Source organism: Pipistrellus hanaki (assembly GCF_964339955.1).
Source record: "Pipistrellus hanaki genome assembly, chromosome: 2".
In the NCBI taxonomy this organism is placed as follows: Eukaryota; Metazoa; Chordata; class Mammalia; order Chiroptera; family Vespertilionidae; genus Pipistrellus; species Pipistrellus hanaki.
The window spans coordinates 132,877,911-132,903,938 of record NC_140504.1 but is presented as its reverse complement, the minus strand read 5'-3'; the positions used below and the strand labels follow the sequence as shown (position 1 = coordinate 132,903,938).

At 39.8% G+C, this 26,028-nt stretch overlaps 1 protein-coding gene across 2 annotated transcripts; it reads right to left on the bottom strand.

The window, feature by feature from the left end:
• Positions 1-6,389: 6,389 nt before the first annotated feature.
• DNTTIP2 (deoxynucleotidyltransferase terminal interacting protein 2) lies at positions 6,390-22,137 on the bottom strand. 2 transcript variants are annotated; one of them, XM_084873417.1, is made up of 7 exons: positions 21,987-22,137; positions 19,435-21,014; positions 17,176-17,314; positions 13,610-13,705; positions 11,667-11,831; positions 9,838-9,947; positions 6,390-6,813 (listed from the first exon to the last, which is right to left on the bottom strand). In XM_084873417.1, the coding sequence occupies exons 1-7, from the start codon at positions 22,056-22,058 to the stop codon at positions 6,720-6,722; spliced, it is 2,256 nt and encodes a 751-aa protein (XP_084729543.1). In that variant the 5' UTR covers positions 22,059-22,137; the 3' UTR covers positions 6,390-6,719. The 2 variants fall into 2 exon arrangements, with proteins under 2 accessions (XP_084729543.1, XP_084729542.1); XM_084873416.1 differs by having other exon boundaries at positions 19,435-21,035; positions 21,987-22,133.
• Between the last annotated feature and the right edge of the window lie 3,891 nt (positions 22,138-26,028).

The following is a 26,028-nucleotide window of genomic DNA, read 5'->3' as shown; positions in this document are numbered from 1 at the left end:
AAAAAATTTGACTCTCAAAAGAAATTTCCATTGTTGTACTGTTGATATTTGGCTCTGTTGACTAATGAGTTTGCCGACCACTGCTCAGAGACTATAAGGGGTTGTTACACAGGTGGTAGAAATGCTGAAAGTGTAGGCATCCAGAGATGGCAACAGCAGGACACCTCTATCACCCCTAGTGCTAGAGAGAGAATGGGAGGAGATGGTGTTACCAGAGCCCAGAAGCCTGGGCCAATAGGTGGGAGGCTGCCTGGTGGGACCTGGGAAATAACCGAGCGACAACCCAACTCAGGACAATGAGGGAGATAAATACCCGGACTTCTCCCCTTCTGCTCCCCAGTCTTAGGGCATTGTCTCACCTGAAAGGTAGTTGGCAAGGGAATTTGAGAAATGTAGCTTCCGGCAACCCAGAGTAACAGGCAAATGATCAGCACAAATGGAGTTTGGTGCACGGACAGGAGAGTGGGGAATATAAATCTGTGGTGGCATCATTTTAAAGAGGATCTTGAATGTCAGATCTGGAATGTAGGGTTTTCCACATGTTTTGTTAAGCAAAGGTGGCTCATAGAAGGTAAAATGCAGGAAGTCATTAAAACTGTTTTAGGAAGACTTCAATGGGGGTATGATAGCGAACAGAGAAATAGTAGCTTTCCTTTGAGTACCTACTATGTGCCAGGCAAAGTGAGTGCTAAGTGCTTATTTAACGATCTCAGAAAGTAGATGTTTCTGGTTCTGGATATGAGATGACTTCATGATACCTGGCTGGGCATATCACAGTTATTGGAATAATGGACATGTGGAGCAAGGCTGTAGAGATAAAAGATGGAGATTTTTGAGTCTTCTGAAGAAAGGTGAGAGCAGAAGCTGAAAGAGAGGGAGGATAAAGTATTCATGTCACACAGTATAAGAAATAAGAGATCAGGCATTATGGGAAACCCACAAGTAAGAAAGCCAGTGAAGAAAAGTTCATTTTCCTGCAGAAGCCAAAAGAAACTAGAGCTTCAAGGAGGGAAAGGCCAGCCTGGCCAGCATGACTCAGTGGTTGAGTGTCCACCTATGAACCAGGAGGTCATGGTTCCATTCCCAGTCAGGGCAAATGCCTGAGTTGTGAGTTCGATCCCCAGTGTGGTGGGGGTGGGGTGACAGGAGGTAGCCAATCAATGATTCTCTCTCATTGATGTTTTTGTCTTCCTTCCTCTCTGAAATCAATAAAAAGGTTTTTTTTTTAAAAGGGGGAAATGTCAGTGGTGTCAAACATTTCCTGGTCAGAAGAGATGAAGACAGAGGGGAGAAAAGCCATTGACTATAGCAGATGGGATGCATATAGAAATTGTTTCTCTAACAGGTGGAGTTAAGGCAGCCTAACCGGATGGCCTTGGCAGGCTGAGTGAAGTAGGAGACAGGGTAATCTGCTGAGGGTAGGAGTGGGTGTTGGGAGGCCTCTGGGAGAATGCAAGCATGCTGTTTATCTCCCATGAGCTCCTTGGGTGTAAGAGCTATGTCTTCTTCACTGGTGTACCCTGGTACTTACGTAATGCATAGGACTCAATTTTGTGGTTACTAGCTGACTTGCAGAATGATGAATGAATGAACAAATGAATGAATTTGGTGGGGGGTTAACCCAAATTGAAAATAAATGTGGAGTAGCAGTGAACGCTCAGCTGAAAGTAAATAGCTTCATTGTACTTTCCTAAATCTCAGTAATCTGGACAGATAAATACTAGTTCCCTGGCTGAGAGTAAATGAAACAAAGAAACAAACAAAACAAAAAAACCTAGAGAATAAGATGAATGGGATATAGAAATAATTTTTGAAATGTCTAACCAATTCGGTCCAAATTGGTTGGGAGGAAAATGTACCCTGATGGGGGTGGAGGATTGCGGGAAGTGTCTGGGATACTTGAGATCATGATTTCACAATATTTGGACTTGGGGTCCAGGCATCAGTATTTTTGAAACCACAATAGGTAATTACAACTGCAGCCAAGGTTGGGTCGGAAAGAAAAGAGGGAAGTCTAACAGGAAAGTGGATTGAAATCGTCAAGAGCTCAGAATCCTGACCACTGAAGATTTAAGTAATGAGTCGAAGGCCATGATAGTGATTAGCTGAGGTGCAGTGGAAATGAAGGTAATTGAAATTGATGAGATTGAGCTTGAGGAACTGTAGGGTCATCATGATTCCAATGCCTCAGACTAAATCAGGATAATTATTTCACTAAAAAATATAAGTCAACCCTAAAGGGCTATAGTCGGGTAAAATATGCAACAAGGGCTAAAGTTGTGATCAAATGAAGAACAAGGAAAGGCACTGGGCCAGTTTAACAACCTTTTATTTCGCTTGGACATCTGCTACCCTCCAGATCAAGGCAGCTGAGATGACCTTCTGTCATAGCTGAAGTGGGGAGAAGTGACAGATTTGGTTGGAAGGTCATATGTTACACATAAATTCCAAGGGCCCTCCCCCATTCTGCTACCCCCCTGCCCTTTGGTAACCATCAGCTTGTTCTCTATATCTATGGGTCTGTTTCTGTTTTGCTTTGTTTTTTTAATATGTTTTTATTCATTTCAGAGAGATAGAAACATCAATAATGAGAATCACTGATCAGCCACCTCCTGCTGCCCCACGCTGGAGACCGAGCCCACAACCCGGGCATATGCCCTGACCTGGAATCAAACGGTGACCCCGCACCCCCACCCAAGTTCATAGGTTGAGGCTCAACTACTGAGCCACGGTGGCCAGGCTGTTCTTTCATTTCACTTAGCATCATACCCTCTAGGTCCAACCATGCTCTTGAAAAATGGCAAGATTTCATACCTTTTATTGCTGAACTAGAGGCCCAGTGCATGAAATTCATGCACAGGTAGGGGCCCTAGGCCTGGCCAGCAATTAGGGCTGATCTGTGGGGTGACCAGGGCCCCAGCTTACACCCGCCTTGGCCTGGCGCCGCCCACTCACCTGCTCCACCATCCCACCATGGTCCCACTTCCATTAGGGTCCATCAGGGCCAGCAGCATCTCCACTGCTGCCTGCTACCAGTGCCACGTCGCCCCCTGGTGATCAGCACACGTCTAGTTCCTGGTCAGTTGAACTCCCACCCACGGGGACAATTTGCATATTAAGCTTTTATTATATACCTTATATGTAATAAAAGCCTAATATGCTAAGTGTCTGGTCATCCAGTCAACCATTCAGCCAATCAAAGCATAATATGCTAATGATATGCTAAGGCTATATCATTAGCATATTAGCAACCACTTGCTATGATACACACTGACTAAAAGGGGCAGACGCTCCCACTGGTAGTTAAGCTTGCTGCTGGGATATGGCCAATCAGAACTGGGCAAGACAGGGCTGGACGTGCCCTGGAGCTCTCCTGCAGTCTCTCCCCAGCTGGCCAACCTACCATGGGGACTGCGCAAGACAGCCCCGATCTGCCCCAATTGCTGGCCAGGCATAGGGTCCCCACCTGTGTATGAATTCATGCACTGAGCCCCTCTAGTAGGATATTACATTGTGTGTGTGTGTTTGTGTGTTAATTCACATCTTTATCCCCATTTATCACCTGTCAATGGGCACCAAGGTTGCTCTGTATCGTGGCTATTGTAAATAATACTGCAGTGAACATAGGGATGCATACATCTTTTTGAGATCCTATTTTTGTTTTCTTCAGCTACATACCTAGAAATGTAATTGCTATCACATGGCAGCTTTTTTTTTTTTGAGGAATCTCCACTGATTTGCATGATAGCTGCACCAATTTACAATCCCTACAAAACAGTTCCCTTTTCTCCACATCCTTACCAGCACTTAATGATTTCTGATGGGTATGAAGTGGTATATCATTGTGATTTGCATTTCCTTGATCAATGATTTTGAGCTTTATTTTTGTCTATTGATTATCTAGATGTTCTATTTGGAGAAATGTCTACTCAGGTCCTCTGCCATTTTTAATTGGATAGTTTTTGAGTGTTAAGCTGTATGAGTTCCCTATATATTTTGGGTATTAACCTCTTATCAGGGATACCATTTGCAAATAATTTTCTCCTATTCAGTAGGTTGTCTTTTTGTTTATGGTTTCCTTTGTTGTGCAAAATCTTATAAAATTTGATATAGTTTTTATTTTTGTTGTTGCCTTTACCAAAGGAGACATATTGAAAAAGATAAAAGACTGATGTCAGAGTTTGCCTGTTTTCTTCTATAAGTTTTATTTCAGGTCTTACATTTAAGTCTTTAACCCATTTTATTTTCATATATGGTCTAAGAAAGTGGTCCAATTTCTCTTTTACATTTATCTGTTTTTTTCCAGCACCACGTATTGAAGACTGTAGTGAAAGCTGTGATAAAGGTTCACATTCTAGAGGTAAGCTGACTTATTCTTCTACTAACTCATTTTCTCTTTCATTAATGAACAAGATGTCAAAATTTCAGAATGTTGCATGGGGTTTGAGGTCAGAAATTTGGTGCCCGAGTCCTACCAGTCCCTGCTTTGCAAACTTCTAGAAGAGCACCCTGGCCGCAGAACTTCTCAGGTAAGCCATGAAGAATAATCCACCATCCCTTACCTTCAATAGAAAAAGTCTGGCTCGGGAATGCCACAAGTTCAATTTCCGCTTGTTTGGAAGAGGGTGACAGGCTTCTCCCTGGTAGGGCGATAGGACTACACAGGGTGACCTCTTAACACAGCAACCTTATTCAATTCACTCCTTACCTTAGAGAGCGATTATGAAGGAGGTACGTGGGAAGTAAAAAGTCCTAAATACTACGTGCTGAGGCCATTTAACCATGCTAGAACCTTCAGTGCCACACAAAACTTGTGAGTTTTGTTTTGGTTTCATAGCAATTTTTATGCTATACTGTTTAAGAAAAATTTCAATTATCATCCTACTTTTAAGAGAACATTATAAGGTGCCAGACATGTTGGGGAGCGTTTTGAACCTTCCAGATTTGCTTAGCTGTCAGCTGAATACTTCTAATTCAATAGCATGTAAAAGCAACAAGCCGTGCCCCATCAAATCACGAGATACAATGAAAACAACGGTTATTCTGAGTCACTGATTCTGGGGGTAATTTGTAACGCAGTAATAACTGGAATGAACATGCATGATGAACCACCCATCACCTGAGGCTAAAACAGTTTTTGTCTTGCAGTTGGTGTTTAGTATTTACTAATAACCTTTTCCATATCAGAAACTCCCCATACCTAATTTCGCATTTCATTTTGAGATTATTTTCTTTGATAAAACACTGATCTGCTATGACATTTAATTACAGGTCATGTTGTTGACCCTGCTTCATGGACTCTTATTAGTAAGTGGAAGCATTCCTTCTTTACTTTTAAAGCAGGAAACATTTCTTTACTTGCTATTTCTAAGAGTAGGATCCCATGAATTTATCCCAAAACTTTACTCAAGGTTCTAGTGAACTTTTCTATACAGCCTCCTGCCCCCTACCCCTTTTCATTTTCTTAAAATTCTGCCATTTATGGTCTCGATTGCCAAGTATTGCCTCTCATCTCACATTCTTGTTATGGGAAGGACCCAAGGACGTTTTCTCAGGTCTTAATAGGAATGTTTCTTTAAAGTAGTTTTTTTTGGCAGAACACTGACATGGAACTGATTTTTGTTATTAGATGTTAGAAAATTCACAGCCCACCTTTACCATGTGTCACAGAATTGTTTTATTAACTTTCACCCTGGCTTCATCTAATTTATTCCATCCTCAATTTCCTTTTTCTAATTTCTTCACTTAAAAAAATAGCTGTGTTGTATGCATTTTTTAAGTAAGCTATCTTAAAAACATTTTGAAACAAGACAGGCCATTTTATAAATCGTTCAAGATCTTAAGGTATTGCAGAAACTGGTTTGGCTCAGTGGATAGAGCGTTGGCCTGTAGACTGAAAGGTCCCGGGTTCGATTCTGTACAAGGACACGTACCTTGGTTGCAGGCACATCCCCAGTGGGGGGTATGCAGGAGGCGGCTGATCAATGACTCTCATCGATGTTTCTAACTCTCTATCCCTCTCTCTCCCTCTCTGTAAAAAATCAATAAAATATATATTTTTTTAAAATCTTAAGGTATTTTGAAAGTCCTTCATCAGCTTTAATCCAACCTTTCTAGGTAGTCTTAATTATGTTTTAAGTCCTTTTGTATTATTCCTTTAGTTTCAACTATGACTTTTACACTGGCCACAAGTAGATCTGTGTATCTCAGTCCAGAACTCTATTTTTTGGACCTAAATTTACAGCTAACAAAAGACCATTTCCTGTCTACTATCTTTCCCTTACACACACACCCCATCCCCCACATCTTTAATTAAAATACTGTTAATTACAATACAATTACATTATTTTTTATCATATTCAAGTTTTTTTTTAATATGTTAACAAACATTATACTTTCTAAATCTCTTTTAATTCAATTTTCTTTAATAACCAAGCATTGAAAACTTTACAAAATGTCCATTAAATCTGTTAAGATTCTTTTCCTTTTCCCCCCTCTATGGGTCTAAACATGGGTTGGGTTTTTGTAGACCCATCTACTTTTACTCCAATGGGCACATGATCGAATCTCACTCAAATCAACTTTTCCAAACAGAAAAATCCCTATAAATAAATAGTGCCAGTCTATGTTAATTTTTTGTGATGGTGTTAGTTTTGAAAGACATCTTTAGTAAATAAATAAAGGAGAGAGTGAAAATACTGTGGCTTGCTTGGCGAATCTTAATTGCGAAATTTCTTCTTCTTTCGGAACTTCTTTCCTGCTGCATTTGCTGTTTTTTCAGCCATGATCTCTGAGTACTTCCTTCGATTATATCTAAAAATAAAACCCAAACTTTTAAGTTCTAAAGTATGACAAATCAGACTTTAGACATTAATGTAACATTTTGGGGAGGTGAAACCCGCTTTTAAATTTCAATTTTTTTGTGTGTGCATTTTTACCATCTATTCATCACATTTGTACTAAGTTCCTGTGTTTGTATTTTTATCATCTATTCATTATATTTGTACTAAATTCCACTATGTGTAAGGAGCCATACTAGGAGTTAGGGCAGAGGAGTGAACCATACAGTCAAACTCTCTGCCCTCATGGAGCTTATAGTCTAGTGAGAAAAAGTGACAACTATATAGGGAAGCTTTTGAAAACTTTCAGACACTAGAAACTCATGCACTACATCCAGCTAATATCAAATGCTTTAAGTATTTTTGTGAGATAAAAATGTAAATAAAGGATTAAGTAAAACAAAAAGTTTGCACTTACCTGTAAACACACAACATACTTCTTAGAACCTTAAGAAATATTCCAAAGACCAATGGTTTCAAAATATGGTCTGGGAAGGAGACCCTTCCAGGAGTCCGTTAAGTAAACACTATTTTACAAGTATACTGACATTGTTGCCTACCGCATGAGTGTACAGGGAAGTTTTCTTAAGGCTACACACACAATGTGTTGTATCACAACAGACTGACACAGAAGCAGGTATGAGGCTCCAACTATCTTTAAGCCAGACATTAAAGATATTTAAATTTAATTATTTTTGTTTTGTTCATGAAAATATGTTAATCTGCAATGGGTTTATTACTTTAAAATAAATTGATAAATAAGTTTCTAAATTCTAATTTCCATTATGGTAAATATTGATAAATGTAACCCACAGAACGCAAGTTCTCTGGGTCTTCAATAATTCTTCAGAGTGTGAAGGCATCCTCAGACCAGAGAATTGCTACTATAGACTATATTTCCCCATTGAGCTTTGGAAACACAGAAGCACAATTTATTGCAGAAAAATAATGCTGTTGTAGCTAGAAGCTGTCAGTCCACAGTTAATTACGAAGTTAAAAAATTCTCTAAACACACAAAATTCCTTTGTTTTAAAGCACATTCATTGTGTTAAATGTTACCGTGTTTCCCGAAAATAAGACATCCTCCGAAAATACGACCTAGCGCATGGAAAGATAAGACATCCCCTGAAAATAAGACATAGCGCAACTTTGGGAGAAAAAATTAATATAAGACACTATCTTATTTTTGGGGAAACAGGATATCACATTACTAAATCCGAGGATTAGCTAAAATTCTCTCTAAAACAGAAGCTATTTAAGCCTTTACAACTTTACAGCTCATTCAATGCCCAAAATACAACTTATACAGACTTTCTAACAAATCTAAGGTTAGATTAAAAATGAAACAAAGCCAGTCCTGACCAGGTAGCTCAGTGGTTAAAGCATCATTACAACAGGCCAAGGTTTTGGGTTCGATCCCTGGTCAGGGCACCAACGAACGAATAGATAAGTGTAACAATAAATTGATGTTTCACTCTCTCCCCCTACCCTCCCTCTATCTCTAAAATCAACAAAAATAATTTGAAAAAAATGAAACAAAACCAAAAACCACCTAACAAAGAAAAGCACATTTTTCATACCCACAATCTATATTATTTTTAGAACCCTTGATAAATATTTTCATTTTTGCTATTAAACCAATCTGGAATTTTAGCAGAGGTATGCTTTTAAATCTCCTATAATATACTAGAGGCCCAGTGCATGAAATTCCTGCATGGGGGAGGGGGCCTCTCTCAGCCAGGCCTGCACCTTCTCCAATTCGGGACCGCTCAGGGAATGGCAATTGGACATCTCTCTCACTATCCGGGACTACTGGCTCCTAACCGTTCACCTGCCTGCCTACCTAGTCAACCCTAACCCCTCTGCCTGCCGGCCTGATCGCTCATAACTGCTCCTCTGCAGGCCTGATCGCCCCTAACTGCCTCTGCTTTGGCCCCACCACTGTGGCTTTGTCTGGAAGGAGGACCAGACGACTGGAAGATGTCCCAGTCGACCTTGTTTAATTAGCATATTACCCTTTTTATTAGTATAGATAAGTAGCTGCTTCAAGGAGCTTTAAACATATTCAAATTGTTCCACATCTACTGCCCTGCCTCTCTCTTCCTCTTCACAACAGAACTTCAAAGAGTTATGTCCATTTCTTCACTTTCTTTTTTTAAATTGCTGAGACTTCTTAAAAGTCTTACTTTAAAAAATATATTTTTAAATTTATTTCAGAAAGGGTGAGGGAGAGAGAGAAAGAAACATCAATGATGAGAGAAAAATCACTGATAGGCTGCCTCCTGCATGCCACTTGCTGGGGATCGAGCCTAAAACCCCAGGCATGTGCTCTGACCCGAAATCAAACAGAGACCTCCTGTTCGACACTCAACCATTAAGCCACAACAGCCACGCCATTTCTTCATTTTCAGCTCACTCTCCAATTGTTTTCTTCCCCATCACTCCCCTAAAGCCCCTGCCAAAGTTACTGTAACTAAATCCAAAGGAAGTTTTTTTTAGTTCTTATCTCTCAGCAGCATTTCTGTTAATCACTCCCTCTGGCTTATACCTGCTTAAAACATTCTTTCCTTGACTTCTATGTCATTGTGTCCTCCTGGTTTTCTTAATATCCCCTTGGTTATTCGTTCCTAGTCTTTTTTTGCAGGCTCATTCATCTCTAGCCAGTCAAATATTTTCATCTCTCTAAAGCAGTAGTAGTAAAATGGGAATGCTTATGCTCTGCAGGGGACATTTGGAAATGTCTGAAGACATTTTTATTGTTATGAATGGAGTATTGCTACTGGCATACAGTGGGAAGGGGCCAAGGAGGCTGTTAAACATCCTACAATGCACAAGAAAGGCCCTCCTAATAAAGAATTATCCCATCCAAAATGTTAAGTAGTGCTGCTTTTGAGAAAGCATGCTAAAATAAAGCATTTAAAAATATCTGAAATTTTAAGTTTACGCATATTCTAAAGGAAAGCATACATTTTATAAAGTGAAACATAAATTCCTTTACCTTCTAAACTCAGAATCGGCCAGCAGTTCTTCCACAATAGTTTTCTTCCTTTGCTTCTTGGGAATTCGTGAATGATAGAAGTCAGCTGGATTGTCAACAATGGTGCCAATCTATGAGCAATTGATAAAATAAGTCATATGACACCTGAATGCAATGCTGCTTTCCTATTTCAGAGTAGCTCTTATTTATAGAAGTGAAAAACATAAACATACATTACACCAACATTAAAATTAATTTTGCTATTTTTAAGAGCAAAAATAAATCACCTATTCAATCTGCATTAGGTCCTAATGACATTTCTTCATTAGTTTATAATAAAACCCAAAATTCCTTATATAATTTAGTGTTAGACAGTAAAGTGAGTTCTTGATGAACAGTGTAATTAGAGGAAAAAAGTGGGACAGATAATATAAACTCCTGTTTTAGCTTCCCAATTTAATGAAATCGATACATAAATTCTACTTCACATCTATTTCATCTCCTAAATCAGTGGTCGGCTAACTCATTAGTCAACAGAGCCAAATATCAACAGTACAACGATGGAAATTTCTTTTGAGAGCCAAATTTTTTAAACTTAAACTTCTTTTAATGCCACTTCTTCAAAATAGACTTGCCCAGGCCGTGGTATTTTGTGAAAGAGCCACACTCAAGGGGCCAAAGAGCTGCATGTGGCTCGCAAGCGGCAGTGTGCCAACCACTGTCCTAGATTATTATAAATCCTGTCAGCTTAGAACCTTTTTACTGACCATTCTTCATTAGTTCATAGATTCAAACAATTTTATATAGGACAGCCAGGCACTGTCCTAGGAATAGGGAAGCAAAGATAAAGATCTTATGGTCCCTGGCAATGAGTAGCTCAGTCTTAGAAGATCCACAGATAGGTAACTACAAAATTAAAGCATACCACAGTATTATGCTTAACAAAAGATTACAATGCTCTAAAAACTGAGTGACCAATTGTGTCTAAGAGAGACACAATTGTGTCTAAGGTTTCACAAAAGATGACATTTTAGCTTGGACTTATATGGATAAAATTTCACCAGCAAACATGGCAGAGCCAAGCACATGCCAACAACAGTCTGTGTATATTCCGAGAAGACTGAATAGTTGAGTGTGTTCACGCATAAGAGGGCTATGTGACAAAGTGAGGGCTGGTGAACTGGTTTGGGTGCAGATTGGGAAAGGCCCTATCAAGGCCACAAAGTATCACTGAAGGTATCATTAAGTGATATTTGTGCTATCACTGAACAGATTGCCCCTTTTTTAGAACAACTATCGATAGCTGCAACATGGAGGATGTACTAGAAGGGAGAACAGATTGTTCTAATTAATAATCCAGATGAATGACATGAAAGGTAGTCAAGAACTAAATGAACTTGAGAGCTCCAGAGGATGACTCCATGACTCCATTGGGCTTTCATCTGAAAATACTTTGAAAACCAATTTTTTAAATTTGTTTTCTAGTTGCGTGGGGATATCCCTCTACCTTGAAAAGAAGAGTTGGTACAAATGACTCCCTCCTTCCCCCTCCATTCTAAAAGAATTCTTGCTCATAAGCTAGTAGGATTCATAGATGGAACACTCACCTTATAGGTTCCTTAACTTTTAGAGAGCTGACCTAGGAACTAGTTACCATCTGCAACACTGTCTCTCTCTATGAAAAGCCATCACAAGCTGGTGGCTGTATGAATTGGGTTCTGACTGTTTTATGGCTTGAGCAGATGTGCATTGCAAATATTCATCTAAGAGTAGACAGAAAGATCACACTATAATGCTTTTCAAGCTAAAATCCACAGAATGTCACCACCACTATTCCGTTTGCTTCATACCTGGAAGTACTTAGGGAAGCCATCCCTGTCGTTTTTCTTATAAAACCTTTTTGGGTCCATGCCAGCTCTCATCTTCAGTGCTTTGAGATCATTTTTTAGTTCATCTGTTAATTCTGGAGCTTTCATACCAAACCAGCCATCACCTGCTGTTTTTTGTCGTTCTTTCTGAAATTCAGATTTCAAAAATAAACAACATTCTAACTTTAATAAAGTGTATAAACTATACCTTATTTCCCCCAAAATTGTACACACAGAAAATTTCATTAAAACAAATAAGGTGTTACTTTACAGAATGTATTAGTCTCCAGATTTATTTTGTATAAAAGGAATGAAACCACAAGTGATCTCTATGGTAAATTAGGTAAAGCATTACTAATTTCATACATGAGGGATACTTTAAATTTGTTGGTATTTTAGTAAGAATTACTGACTTACTAGGAGAATAATCCACAGCTTATTTTCTATTGTCTAAAATACGTAGCCTACACAGCTGAAACCGGTTTGGCTCAGTGGATAGAGCGTCGGTCTGCGGACTGAGGGGTCCCGGGTTCGATTCCGGTCAAGGGCATGTACATTGCTTATGAGTACATCCCCAGTGGGGGATGTGCAGGGGGCAGCTGGTCGATGTTTCTCTCTCATCGATGTTTCTAACTAACTCTCTTCCTTCCTCTCTCTAAAAAATCAATAAAATACATAATTAAAAAAAATAAAAATAAATAAAATTAATAAAATAAAATAGCCTACACAAGAGATACTGTATAAAAACGTTTTTGCTTCTGAAGTTTAAATGTAAACATTAACACTTTTCTTTAGCGAGTCAGGTATCTCAAAGTTATTCACTCCAACAGTCCAGAAATTTGTATTACTTCTTAAAAAATAAAAGTAACCTGGTCAGTGTGGCTCAGTGGTTGAGAGTCCAACTATGAACCAGGAGGCCCCAGTTCCAATTCCCAGTCAGGGCACATACCAGGGTTTCAAGCTTGCTCCCCAGTGGGGGATGTATAGGAGGCAGCCGATCAAAGATTCTCTCCCATCATTGATGTTTCTATGTCTCTCTCCCTCTTCCTTCCCCTCTGAAATCCATAAAAATATATTTTGAAAAATAAAAAATAAAAAATAAAAATAAAAATTAGCCGTGGCCAGTATGGCTGAGTTGGTTAGGCATCTCATCCCATGCACCAAAAGGTTGCCAATTTAGTTCCTGGTCAGGACACATACCCAGGTTTTAGGTTTAGTCCCCTTCAGAGTGCATATGGGAGGCAACTGATTGATATATATCTCTCTCTAAAATCAATTTAAGAAAATATTAAAAAATTATTCTTCTAAAAACTCCTAGCAAGTGATTTGCTTAATTTTTTGTTGCATTCATACAACCAATATTATCAAGTATCTACCATGTGCCTAGGTGTATCATATAATATTAGTGACATTATTGGAGCACCTTCCTTAAATTTCCTCCAAACTCCCTTGATAACTTCTTTATGCTTATCAGTTGAAATGTCAGATGGAAGAAAACACCCCCATCCCACCATATTCTATTAAAGAAACCAGTTCATTTGGTAGATTAAATAGACCAGATTTTTAGCTTGCTACATTAAGTCCCCTACAACATACTACAACAGACAAACAGTTCTTGGCCTTTAGTGAATGGTAGCGTAAGCCTAGAGGAATAGACAGTGATCTTGCATGGTAATTGCCATTGTTTTTAAGAAAAAAAGTTATACCTATGTGCACCATTCAGTGCACTTTCACTTTGTGAAAATCCATATAAAACATGTTTATGGAACCACATTTTATAAGCCCTTGGGTATCCGTAACAATTTCCTTTAAAGAAAAAATAAAAAAAAAATAAAAAAATAAATATATATATTTTAGTTGTATAACCCTGTCATACATGAATTGAACATATCTAAACATTGTAAATAATGAGCCATTGTACTTACTCTGCGTTGTTTTTGAAGCTGATGTTTTGATTCACGATACGGTGGGACACAGTAGTTTTTTTCAAAATCAGGAGTAATGATGGCTTTCTGCATAATCTGTGAAAATATTAAATTTGTTCTAAAATTACAAAATGTCATATAACTTTTTCATCATTTTTGCCTTATTACGAAAACATCTCTCAGACTGAAGACTACTCCAAATAAATTCACCTTTTAAAAAAAATGTTATTGATTTTGGGGAGAGGAAGGGAGATACAAACATCGGAAACATCAACATCGATCAGCTGCCTCCTGCACGCCCCCCACTGGGGGCAGAGTGTGTAACATAAGCATATGCCTTGCCCAGGAAACTGAACTGGTGACCTCCTGGGGCACAGGTTAATGCTCAACCACTGGACCACACTGGCCGGGCTATATTAACCTTTTTTATGCAAAGTTGTACCTGTCTTTAAATTTGTATATTATATTACAACTAGAGGTCCAATGCACAAAATTCTTGCAAGAGGAGGCCTTCCTTCCCCTGGCTGCCAGCCATGGCTTCCCTCTGGCACTGGGGACGGGGCTTCCCTTGCAGCCCCGGCTTTGCTGGAGGGTCATCCGGAAGGACGTCCATTTAATTAGCATATGATGCTTTTATTGTTACAGATAAAAATGTTTTAGAAAGCAAATTGAAGGATTATTTTAGGAAATCTATGAAATTGATCAGTTAAACTTTCTTTTACTAATCTGAATTTGCACATATTGGATTTACATTGTGTCCATTTGTATTTATTGGTGTGCAACCAGCCACCTGGACCCAACAACTGGAAAATAAAAATAATAGGAACAATACCACAATGGCTCTTGAAATCCCTAAAGAAAACCTGACTGGTTTTTAGTAAGTTCTTTTGATGTTATTAAACAGCTTGTAATCTGAGGAAACAGGCAAACTCATTAGGGAACAGAGCCAAATATCAACAGTATGATTGAAATTTGAGAGCCAAAATTTTTAAACTTAAACCTTCTTTTAACGCCATTTCTTCAAAATAGACCAACCTGTGGTATTTTGTGGAAGAGCCACACTCAAGGGGCAAAAGAGCTACATATGGCTCGCGAGCCGCAGTTTGCCGACCACAGGGCTAGACTATTAAGCATGTGATACAGATTTTGATTCAACAACATATACTTTTTATGTTATATTGAGATCATCCTATCTAGTCAAATCTGCTTTTTTCAACTCAGTATATCTCAGATTACCTCAGGTATCTTTCAATGTCAATGAATACACAGGTTAACAATTTTCTTAATCGCTGTATTCAACACAGGTATCCTTCTGACAGTTAGTTTTAACCGATTCTATTAAAAATTTTTCCATTAGTCATTATAAACACCACCTCTGAACACTTGTGATTACTTCTATAAAACAAATTCAAAAATGTGTTATTTAAAAATTATACGGGTAATGCTAATTGCCTTGCATTCAAATAGTATAAACTTGTACCAACAGTTAATTAGAGCCCTTATCTTCGTATTGCCACCAACACTGGGTATTATCTTCTTGTATGTTGTCAGTGATGTCTCTTGGCTATTTTCATTTATTGTTGATCATCTTTACACATCAAGTCCTCTTCTATGGGAATGCCTGTAGTGGTTTTTTTGTTTTTTAATTTTAAATTAGGGTTGTGTCCTTACTAATTTATAGAAATGTATTTTGTATCTTAGTGATATGAATGTGGTCCTTTACTTGTCTTTAAGGTGCTTTTAATTGCTTACCATAGTAAGCGCCAAACCTGTTTTGTCTTCTTTTCCCTTTGGCCCATGATATCTGATTTCACCAATATTTTGGCTGCACCAGTGACTGAGGAGGTCTGGATGAAAGTACAGTGTGAGTCACTGGTGACTGACATGGCGCTTAACATGTTAAGTTATAAAAAATTTTGTGCAGTCAAATCTGTTAATCTTTCCTAAATTACTTCTCCATTTTTTGTCTTTTTGCCTAGGATAATTAAATATTATAATAAATACCATTTATGTGACTAAAAGAAACCTTAGGGTAATTAGTAATTTCTCCCAGTGTAAGAACTAAAAAAAGACTATTCCTTTGTTCTCAAACTAGTTATAGGAATACAGAATATATTAATTTGGTTAATAACATGTAACATTATCAATTATTAATCCAGACATCCCCAATTCAGGTTTAGGTTTAGAAGTTTCTGGATAGTTCAGTAGCAGTCTAGACTTTCCTATCACTCAGAAAAGAGAGCAGCTGTTTAACAAGTTATTAAGAACTTGTTGTGTGTCAAGTATCATACTAGGGTTTAAGACAGTGGTTCTCCATTGGGAGCAATTGGCAATGTCTGAAGACATTTTTGGTGTTTGTGAATGTGTGTGTACATGGTGTGGGGTGTGGATGCTACCTAGTGGGTAGAGGCCAAGCCTGCTGCTAAACATCCTATAATGCGCAGCACTCTCCCACAACAAAGAATTATCCAGTCCAAATGCAAATATTCTGAGGTTGAGAAATCCTGTTTTAGGAATACAAAAATAAAAGACAATAAAATAACAATTGTATAACTATTAAATTAATAATAAAATAACAATTAATAATGGATTCAATTGATACTGGGTGTTGCAGACACACAAAGGAGGTTAGGGGAAGCACTAGGGTCAAAGAATGTTTCTCAAAGACAGTGATCTCTCTCTCCATTATCCTGGGAAAGACTGCCGTATGTTTAGGTAACTATAGAAGTCTTTGATGGCAAGAACGCAGCAAGTGAATAAAGTTGGAGTAATAAAGGCACCTTAAAAACTGAGGAACCACTAAAAAACTTAACAGAATATTATGCTCAGATTTATGTTTTTAGGAAATCTAGGAAGAATATGGAGAATAGCTTGAAGAACAATGAGTAAGAAGGCTATTGCAGTAGTCTAAAGGCCTGCATGCGCCAGTGACACTGGGGTGAAAGGAGAGAACAGAGTAGAAAGTATGTAAGAAGCCTCGTAGCCTATGTTTTCTGATTGCAAAATGGGAAGATTTTGGCATCATTAACCATGATAGAGAATACAAGAGGCGGAGCTGGTTCAGGCAGGAAATAAAGAAGTATGGCAATTCTTGAGGTCAAGTGCCTGAGCACATATGAAAGAACAGACAACAGGCACCTGGATTTAAAGTCTTGAAGAAAGACCTGAAGAGGCAGCAAGGCTAGAAAATACAAATGTGCAGCTGTGCAAGGGGATGGCTAAAGCTACCCTATGATTTTCTTCTGAAATTAAATGTACAATTTTAAGTATTTTTCTGGTGAGGGAGGCAGGCACTCACAGCCTTCAGATTCTCATCACAGTCCAGAACAGTTACGAACTAAAAGTATAGCAAGAAAATAAAATATAACTCCCCCTGGGATCATAACTGGTGGGTGCAAGAGAGTCACCCTTTGCAAGTAGGACTTCATAAAAAAGAGTAACAATTGTTCTGGAAAGAAGGAAAAAAGGAGCACAGCAGGCTTGCTGTGATTTCACTGTGGGAAAATTGGTAACTTATCAAGGACTAATCACTTCTACAAGTAATTGGCTGGTTCTATGTAACTGACCTCATTTTTCTTTTTCTCCTTGATCTGTGTTAGGGTTTTCTTGTTTGATTGTAGTTTGTCTGCATTAAAATTTATATACAAACCACCCAACTGCTTGATACTCAGACCAGGGTCTATGCTGCTGCTTGTCAACTTCAGACTGAAAGAGAAACAATCACTTAAAGATCAAGTAATTAAATCAAAATGGAAACAATTGAGACTATTTCAAAATCACTTTTTAAAAATATATATATTTCTTTATTGATTTCAGAGAGAAAGGGAGGAGAGAGAGATAGAAACATCAATGATGAGAGAGAATCATTGATCAGCTGCCTCCTGCACACCCCCCACCGGGGATCGAGCTCGCAACTCAGGCACGTGCCCTTGGCCGGAATCGAACCTAGGACCCTTCAGTCTGTAGGCTGATGCTCTATCCACTGAGCCAATCTGGCCAGGGCTCAAAAATCACTTTTTCCCCCTTCTCTCCCCTTTTACTGTCGATGATCAAAACAGATCCTATCTTCACAATTAAGTTTTAAAAATATGAAAAATACATAATCTAGTAAAAGACATTAAGAAAAAAATTCTGGACCCTAACTGGGTTGGCTCAGTGGATAGCGAGGAATGAAAGATCCCGGGATCGATTCCAGTCAAGGGCATGTACCTTGGTTACGGGCACATCTCCAGTAGGTGTACAGGAGGCAGCTGATTGATGTTTCTAACTATCCCTCGCTCTTCCTCTCTATAAAAAAATCAATAAAATATATTTTTAAAAAAATTCTGGGATGAATAATAAATTAAACAAAAAAGTTTTGGGGGGCACATGCAAATTTATTCTCCAGATTTTCTTTAAGAGGATTAAGCCATATAATATGCCAATAGATTTCTTAACAGGATTTTTATAAAGAAAAGAATTACAGAAAAGAAGATGAGTTGCCACTGGCAATTTGGCTCAACTCAATATGTAGGTAGTGAGTTAATAAATGTACATACTTTCATCTCTAAAACCAGTGAGATAATACATGAAAATAATAACTCTGATAAAAATTAAAAATAAAACCAATGAGAAAGATTCTTCTACTCTGAATTTCCAAGTTATCCAAACTTAGAATATTCTGGGTAACCAAAGGATTTGGTAGTGCCGCTAAACCAAGGAAGTTTTAAACAGATGAGCATCCATATTTCCCACAGGAACTTTTAAAAAAATATGTCTTTCCCCAGATCTAACAAATTATTCTTCTGCTGTTGGCCTGGGGTCCTACTATATTAATGTAATGAGAATTTCTACTTTATACTACTGAGAAGTCCTTTTTTTTCCTTTTTTCTTTTTTTTTAAATATATTTTATTGATTTTTTACAGAGAGGAAGGGAGAGAGATAGAGAGCTAGAAACGTCGATGAGAGAGAAACATCGACCAGCTGCCTCTTGCACACCCCCTACCGGGGATGTACCCGCAACCAACGTACATGCCCTTGACCGGAATCGAACCCGGGACTTTTCAGTCCCCAAGCCGACACTCTATCCATTGAGTCAAACCGGTCTCGGCAAGAAGTCCTTTTTATAAGCAAGTATACTTGGACTTAAGTCTCTTTCTTTCCTAATTATTCATATAAACAGAGCAGCTAAAAGTTTTGATAATCAACCTTTACTGGAAAGTGAAATCATTCTATTGCAGCATCTTTAAATTCTCAACCCTGAATGTACGTTATACTACTATGGAGGACCGTGGCTTTTAAAAAATAAAATTGCCTAAGTTTATCCTCAGACTGATTTCACTAGGCATCCATTAATATGTAATTCCTTATTAGGATGCCTGTATTTTATGGATACACTGGTACCACGGCCTGCACTTGGAAAAAACAAATTTAGAGCAGAGAAAAAGAAACTAAAGAAGTAGCCCTAAACATTAATGCCTTTCAGTGGGTGATAGACGGCTTTTCTTTATTTTTCAGCTTCTCTACAATCAACATATAGTAAAAAACAAATTCTTTTTCTTCCCTTTTATATTGCTATTAACAATCATGCAGGAAAATACTAACAAATGACTTTTAATGTATCACCAAAAGAAGCACTTTTAGCTATCACTGTTGGGGAAAATATGATTAACATAGGCATCCAGATAAATGAAGGAAATTCTGGGTAAAAGAGCACTTCCATATAGAACTCGAGGCAATAATTTTCTCAACTCCCTGGCTTTTTAATATTTTATATTTTTATGGTAAATTAGCCACTTGAAATATGTATCAAAAACTCACTTTTTAAAATAAAGGCAAGACTTACAGTTTAGACGTTGTGCCACTTAGTAAGTCATCTTCATCACTAAACTCATCTTCATTTTCATCTTGGTCTGATGGTTCTTCAGTTTTTTCATCCTCCTCTTCTTTTTCTTCCTCAATGGCAACCTCACTTGCCTTGTCTTCCTCATCCAAGTAAAAATTTTTATCAGCACTTAATCCAGGAGTTGTGTCAATTACAAACAATGCATTGTCACATAACTTATTTTCTGAGTCTCCATGTAATGAGCCCTTTTGAACACTATTTTCAACAAAACACACAGTGTCCTCTTCAACCTCACTGTTTTCAGACTGCTGGCTTTCATCACTGCTGAGAAGTAACAAAACAGAATCATCCTGGGATGTGTTGAGCTCAGAATTGTCCAGTTTGGTATCACCCGCAAAATCTCCTTCTCTTTCCTCATTCACGTCCTCACTATTAGCGATAATTGTGCACTCTTCTTCATCACTACCACCGTCATCGCTAGATGTGAAGTCACTTCTTTTTGGGGTGCTCTTTCTCTCTTCAGTCCATCTGTCTATTTCCACAACTGCAAATGTTTGAGATAATGATTTCATTATAGCCTCAGAGTTCAGACTTGAGGGCTTTGGTGTAGTTTTGTTATTTTGGGGGGTCGAATGCCTTTTAGAAACTAACTGCTGAAGGCCAGCGTCCTGAAGTTCAGGAAAACTCAACTCAGAATTTTTCTCAATTTCTTTCCCCTTATCTATCCTTCCTTCAGCTTCTTCATCTAAACTCTTACAATTCTGCTTTGTTATTTCTTTGAGAGGTGCAACATTGGCCTGTTTTTCCTTTTTTATATTAAGACGTTGGCATTTTTGCACTGTTGTTTTTTTTCCATGGAAGGAATCATTATCCATGTCATTACAGATTTCATTAGAGAAATTTGGCTTATTTATCTGAGAAAGAGATCTTGCTTGTAAACAAGAAGTTTGTTTAGTATCTGAACTCATAGATGTATTTATTACTTGATTGTCATTTCCTGGTATAATTTCAGTATTTTTCTCCTCTGTTTGTGCCTGTAATTTCCTCTGCATACTCCTTGTTGTCCTAGTCGAAATTCCAGAAAATGTAGACATTTCTGAGCATGATGATTCAGCATCAGAAATAGCTTCTGAATGTAATTCTTGGCTTGGCTCTGTTAGGGATTTAGCCTTACTTCTGGTTCTCGTAGAAGGCACAATTCTAGAAATACCTGAAACATGCGATTCTGCTTCAGAGACTTCTTCTTCAGTATGAGACTCACTTATTGAAGTTACTTTCAGCCTTTTCCTAACACTGGACACTGGGGTGCATGCAACTAAGATTTGCCTCCTCCTAGTTATTCTTAAAATGGAATTCTGGGGCTCAGATACAGAACAAAAACTTGACTCTGCTTCAGAGGTCTCTCCATCAGTATCTGGTTTGTTCATTTCTGATAATGAGGCTCTTGTTCTGCTCTTCCTCTTCCCAGTTTTAGGGGTTGGTCTTTGTTTCCTATTGCTCTGTGGTTCAGCAGTACTTAATTCATCAGATGGAGATTCCTTCCTGCCTTTTGGATTCGACTGAATTCTTTCAGCAGAATTCTGTAAGCCAGAGAAGGCACACTGTTAACAGGACATGGGAAAGGTGAGTGAGGTGCTACCCTCAGGAGCAAATTTTAAGACAGCACTAAAAAAAACTAAGTAAACTAGAAGCAATAAAAAAAAAGCCTCAGTAAACTAGATAAACACAAAACCCAACACCACCATCCATTATTTAAAAAAAAACTTACATGCTGTATCTGTCCCTGCATTTGCAGGGCCCTGCTTCACTCGCCTCACCCAAGTCCTTGAGTCTGGCTTTAGAGAGCAAAATAATGATGATGATGATAATAATAATAATAATGATAATAGAAAATATTTCTACACCTAAAAATGTCAAATATTCTAGGTGAACCCATATTCCGAAACATATGGGGAAGAGGAAATAAGGAGACTATTATCTCTGGGCAAAGATATGTTTAGGAACACACACCAATAGAACTGGTCGCTGCCCTCACCTTTGCATACGTTTAACGTTCATCACAGAATTTTCCTCCATCACAGAATCAGAGGCAGCAACACCTAGCGCCACCAGGCGGCATCACCGTAGACCTCCCCACGCCAAAAGGGGGTGCTGTGGGGTCACCGCCGGCCTCCCCATGAGAAAAGGAGCCCTTCACTCCAAACCCGCTAAATCAGCTCACGCTTGGTGGCCAAAATAAATCCTTAGTACGGTGTTACCAGTAAAGTTAAAAAGTCTGAGCTGTTCATGTGCATTGGAGTTGAGCTACCCGAAGCAAGTTAACTAACCTCTCGGTTCCACACTAAGGGCCGCCTTAAAGACAGCCAAGGAAGTGACAAGCTCAGCGGCGGCCGGTGCGCAGCTACGCGCGGCCGGCCCGTCCTGATGCTCCAGCATCAGGCCCCCCGCCCCACACACACACTGCGCGGGACACTGACGCCGCCCCCTGCCCCTCACTGGGAGCCACTCTGCGAAGCGGCGAGCAGACTTGAGGGAGCCTCGCAATTTCCTACCTTCCGCCTGGAGCGTTCGGGCGACGTAGCTTGGATGTCGGCCCGAGGCCGCGCGGACCTGGTGACCACCATCTCTCCGGCTGGCAGCCACCTGGCCGGTCTCGGTTCCGGAGCCCCGGAAGTGCGTCAGAGAACGGTCTCGCTCTCGGTTCCCGCGAGAATTGCGGATCTCGCGAGAGCCTCTTCCCCAACCTCCGCCCGCCTGAGGAGTTCCGGCGGTGCCGAGATTCCGCGGGATTCCCGGGGACCGGGTTTGGGCGTTTCTCCGCGCGTCCCATCCTTCCGCAGCGAGGGCACGTTGTGGGCGCGGTGACACTCGCCGTGACAGAGGCCTTCGTCCCCGTTTCCCCTTCTCCATGCATTTGGCAAATTCTAAAGTTTTAATGTAGCCTGGGGTGTGGCCGAGAGAGAGGTTTGCATTACGTACACTTAAAAAAAAAATCTTGTATTTGTGAAGTTAAATATAAATAAAATAAAATTTAAATTCAAAGGATTGGTTGCGGTAAAGATGTTTGTTAAATTTCCTAGGAACTCAGACTAGTTAGGAAGATATATAACCTAAAGGGGAGATGGTGACTAGGGACTGGAAATAAGCAGAAAAGAAGAAATGTTATAGAAATTGTAAGGAGAGTGACAAAAAATGTCTTGCAGGGAAGGGGAGAGAAGGACTTGAATCAATAGAAGCTTTTGGATTTCTTTTAGGATGAAGGATGGAGAGCTAGAAAGTTTGAGGGGAATGGAAAGGGATTGAAGAAGTAGATGGATATTGTTGGAAGTGAGAAAGGATGAGTGCCTCACTAAATGTATTCTTTTCTACATTCGTAACAGAAAACCTTTTTCCACCCTTACAAAACACAGATTTTTCAGTGGGCACACTGCCACTCAGCTAAATAGCTCCTTTCATTGTTTCCCTTGCAGCCAGATGTGGCTAAATTTTGGGCAATTATATATAAATTGAGTGTTGTGTAGTTCTTAAGGAACATCTTAAAAGCTAGGATGTCTTCCCTTGCCTCCTCCTCCTCCTTCCTTCCCCCCTCACCCTTTCCTCTCCCCTCCCCCTCTCCCCTCTTCCTTCCCACCTTTCTCCTCCTTTCCCTCCTCCCCCCTCCCCTCCTCTTTCTCCCTCTTCTTCTTTTGGTTAATCCTTACCTAAGTCCACTGATTTTTAGAAAGAGTGGAAGGGAGAGGGAGAGACAGAAGCAACAATGTGAGAGAAACATAAAAACACATCCACTGGTTGCGTCCTGCACGCACCTTGATCAGGTCAGGGGAACCTGCCTTTGACCGGAATGGAACCCTGTGGACCTGCCACCCAACCAGCAGCCCAGACCTGGCACCGCCAACGGGACCCTTCAGTCTGTGGGCTGATGCTCTATCCACTGAGCCAAACTGGCGAGGTCTTCCCTTGCATTCTTTAACTTCATTTTACACCCTGAAAAGTAGTGTGTGCTATCTGGTTTGCAAGCAGCAAGTTTGTGCCACTTTAGTGATGGCAGAGGCCCGAGAAAGAAAAAAGCATGGGTCCCAGACAACTGGTGGAGCTGCCATATCAGTCTTAGACTAGTTCTAGACCTGTTCCACGTGAGAAAAACACTTGTCTTTTTTTAAGCCACGGTTATTTGGTGATTTTCACTTTCTCCTCTTTGAGCCCTTACAGCAAATACAGGCCAATTGGAAGACGCGGGCCCCAGTGACAGAGCCAGGCCCCACAATCACTTGGAATTTAGGCCTAAAACAACTGGGTAGCAATCTCCATGGAACAGAACTATTTTAGAGTCTTAATTCTCCCCTAAAATGTGTACTACTGCTCCTCTTTAGCCAGGAAAGACTGAACTAAAGTAACCAAAGACCGAGTTTCTTTTGAGGTGGGATCCACAGGGAGCCTGCTGGTGACAAGGCCCCTCACAGGCGGCTGCCTTCCCCACAAGCTCGGTGTGCTCTGAGCCGGCCTGTTTCTGGCAGTGCCAGGTCTTGGGCTGCTGGTTGGGTTGCAGGTCCACAGGGTTTCTTTCCACCACCTGCCCCCCCTCCTACCCAGTGTGCCAGGCGGCTGTTGCTAGAGCTGGGACTCAAAGAGCAAAGAAGCTGGCCTGCACCAAGAGGGACCTGCAGATGGCCAGGCTGTACCCCACATCCCACTTCGCACACTTACTCGTGTGGATCCAGCCAAAGCCTGCTGCCCGAGACTGGCACCACGCGGGGAGGGGAGAAAGGCACCCTGACCTGCAAGCCTTGGTGACAGTCATCTCGGTCCCCAGCTGATTAAATCCGTCCCAAAAAGCCTTCATCTCTAGCTGCATGCTCATGCTGGCCAACTTCACATTCTTTTTTTTTTTTTTTTCCTTCAATATATATTTTATTGATTTTTTTTTTTGTTTACAGAGAGGAAGGGAGAAGGATAGAGAGTCAGAAACATCAATGAGAGAGAAACATTGATCAGCTGCCTCCTGCACACCCCCACTGGGGATGTGCCTACAACCAAAGTACATGCCCTTGACCGGAATCGAACCTGGGGCCTTTCAATCTGCAGGCCAATGCTCTATTCACTGAGCCAAACCAGTTTCGGCAACTTCACATTTTTCTTTACCAGCGCCTTGGCAGTGGCTGCGCAACTGGCCCTGGGGGCCCTTGGGCTCAGCAGTGGCGCTGGTGGCAACTCCTGTGGCCAGCTTGTCATAGCAACCAGTCGTTTTAGCCATTCCCCTGTAATGGTTGCTGGGCTTTTATTATATAGATGTCCTAGGCCAGTATCTTCCCTGATTAAGGTCAATCTTTACCTTAACTGAGCCTATTGTCTTTTTGTATCTAAGATAACATATTTGTGAAATGTCAGGGTAACGTATAACTTCCTTTTTTCAGGACCACTCAGGGCACAACCAAATATGCCTGGGCGGCCAGGACTTGAGACTATAAATTCCTTCATTATTGCTAACTGTTGACTGTTAACTATCCTATACCCACCTATGTAAAAGAAGTATGTGTCTATCATTTTACTTTTTAATCCAATCCCAGAGATTCCCCCACCCCTTTGCTTTCTCCCGCCTCCCTAATCTATCACCAAGGGATTTCACCTAACCCACTTACATCTCTTCCTTTGATTGTAATGTACAAAACAAGGCAATAAGCTGCCATTATCCCGATCCATTGAGATTCTGTTTCCCAGCAATTGTGGACATTTTGGCTCAAATAAACTCACAAAAGTTCTTTACACGTTTGAATGTTTTTACATTAGCATGAGCAAATACATAAAAATAGAAATTAAGATCACAGGAGTAAGTATAGAAAATGAGGAAAAGTAATTGAAAATTAATTTGTGATATTCACTTGCAATCATGGCCTTTTAATGTAAAACAGAAAAAAAAAATTCCCAAACATTAACTAAAAAAGATCAAAAAACAAATAGTACCAAAATTAAACTGTCAGTACATATTTGTAATCTGAGAAAATTGAGCTAATCTACCACCAACAGGTGGTCTGATGCTAGGCCAATTACAAAATGTTCTGTTTTTGTTTTATGTGTACTTACCAGGTCTGTCCTGTTTCCCTGTTTCTACCTTCTCTGCCTACTCTCTTTACCCAAAGTGGATTTGGAGCAAATACAGTATTCTCACTTTTAGATAAGTACAGTATAAAAATATAGTAGTTATTATTCAGTCCCAAAGAGAAATTCTCCCTTGACAGTCTGATAGTCTATATTTTACTAACTAAACCCTTAAACTCAAAGATTGGCCCTCTGGAATTTTAGGCATCAACTAAAAGATGGAAGTTTTAGTGCACGAGCCTTCTTTTTTTTAAATGCAGAAATATTTTGGTTTCCTTCATTGTTTTCGGAAATTCTGTTTTGGCTTATAAAACAGAAATAGTCAACACAGTAATGCAAACATTCAAAACCACCAATGTGGCAAGTTATTGACTGTTTATGCACACACACACACACACACACACACACACGCAGTTAGGCTATGATGATGACTTGAGTGCAAACCCCTGTGCTGTACACCACGTGTACTCACACCCAGAAGCGACTGTTTCAAGTGCATCA

Coding starts and splice junctions, on each gene's coding strand:
- DNTTIP2 (XM_084873416.1), bottom strand. CDS start 22,058: ATGGTGGTCACCAGGTCCGCGCGGCCTCGGGCCGACATCCAAGCTACG. Junction 17,315..19,434: donor AGTGGCACAACGTCTAAACT/GTAAGTCTTGCC, acceptor TTTCTCTTTCAG/TCTGAAGTTGACAAGCAGCA. Junction 11,832..13,609: donor AGCTTCAAAAACAACGCAGA/GTAAGTACAATG, acceptor TCTGAATTTCAG/AAAGAACGACAAAAAACAGC.